The sequence below is a fragment of the Aptenodytes forsteri genome, unplaced genomic scaffold (genome assembly GCF_000699145.1).
Source record: "Aptenodytes forsteri isolate BGI_AS27 unplaced genomic scaffold, ASM69914v1 Scaffold276, whole genome shotgun sequence".
In the NCBI taxonomy this organism is placed as follows: domain Eukaryota; kingdom Metazoa; phylum Chordata; class Aves; order Sphenisciformes; family Spheniscidae; genus Aptenodytes; species Aptenodytes forsteri.
In genome coordinates, this window is record NW_008795479.1 from 747,139 (window position 1) to 748,154 (window position 1,016).

The window sequence follows — 1,016 nt, forward strand, 5'->3', positions numbered from 1 at the left end:
TGTCGCGGTGTTGCGGTGGTATCGCGGTGCCCGGGCCATGCGCCGCGCGCTCCTGGCGCTCCTAGCCGCTGCCGCCGCCGCTGCCGGGGCCGCCTCCGGCCCCCCGTGTCCCGTAACGGCACCGGACGGAGCCGGGACACGGTCCCGCGTGGGGCCGGCCCCGAGGAGAGCCAAGGTACAGCCGGGCCGGGACATGGCAGACCAGGATGGGCTGGGACTGGGATGGACCGGGAGGGACCGGGATAGACCGGGATGGGGAGGGACACACCAGACCAGGATGGACCGGGACAGACCGGGATGGACCGGGATAGAGGGGGGACACTGGTGTGTGCTGGTGCGGGGCCCAGAGGTGATGAGGTGCACTGGGCTGGCACGGTGCTGGGGGGCACCGGCAGGGACATGTGCGGTGATGGGGACACCGGCATGGGGTGAGGGGTGCTGGGGGACACTGGGACAGTGTCACCAGCGCTGGGGGGCACCGGCTGGCGCCGGTCCCCTGCCCCAGCGCCCTGCTTCCCGGCAGCGCTTCGCCTCGGTGCCGCGGTACGTGGAGATGCTGGTGGTGGCGGACGAGTCAATGGCCCAGTTCCATGGCGCGGGGCTCCGGCGGTACCTGCTGACGGTGCTGGCGGCAGCTGCCCGGTCCTTCCGGCACGGCAGCCTGGGCAATCCGGTGGAGCTGCGGGTGACACGGCTGGTGGTGCTGGGCCAGGGCACCCCCGGGCCCCCTCCCACCCCCAACGCTGCCCAGATGCTCCGCAACTTCTGCCAGTGGCAGAAGGGGCTCAACGTCCCCGACGAGGACAGTCCTCTCCACTTCGACACCGCCATCCTCTTCACCCGGCAGGTGTGGGGGGGTGACTTCTGGGAGGGTCTGGGGGGAGCTGCAGGGCTCTTTGGGGTCCCTGCAGGGTGGTTGGGGGCTGGCAGGGTCGCTGGGTGACCCCCAAGGTGTTTGGGTGCTGGCCAAACCCCCGGGGTGTCTGTGAGTTTCGGGGGCTGGCGGGATACCGGGC

At 71.7% G+C, this 1,016-nt stretch overlaps 1 protein-coding gene across 1 annotated transcript in view; it reads left to right on the plus strand.

Annotated features, from left to right (window-relative positions):
* Nucleotides 1-37: 37 nt before the first annotated feature.
* Nucleotides 38-1,016, plus strand: part of ADAMTS4 (ADAM metallopeptidase with thrombospondin type 1 motif 4) — a 10,003-nt gene continuing 9,024 nt past the window's right edge. The window contains exons 1-2 of the mRNA XM_009281256.1: nt 38-175; nt 524-847. Of these exons, the coding sequence (XP_009279531.1) occupies nt 38-175; nt 524-847 (462 nt within the window). The remainder of the gene's footprint in view (nt 176-523; nt 848-1,016) is intronic.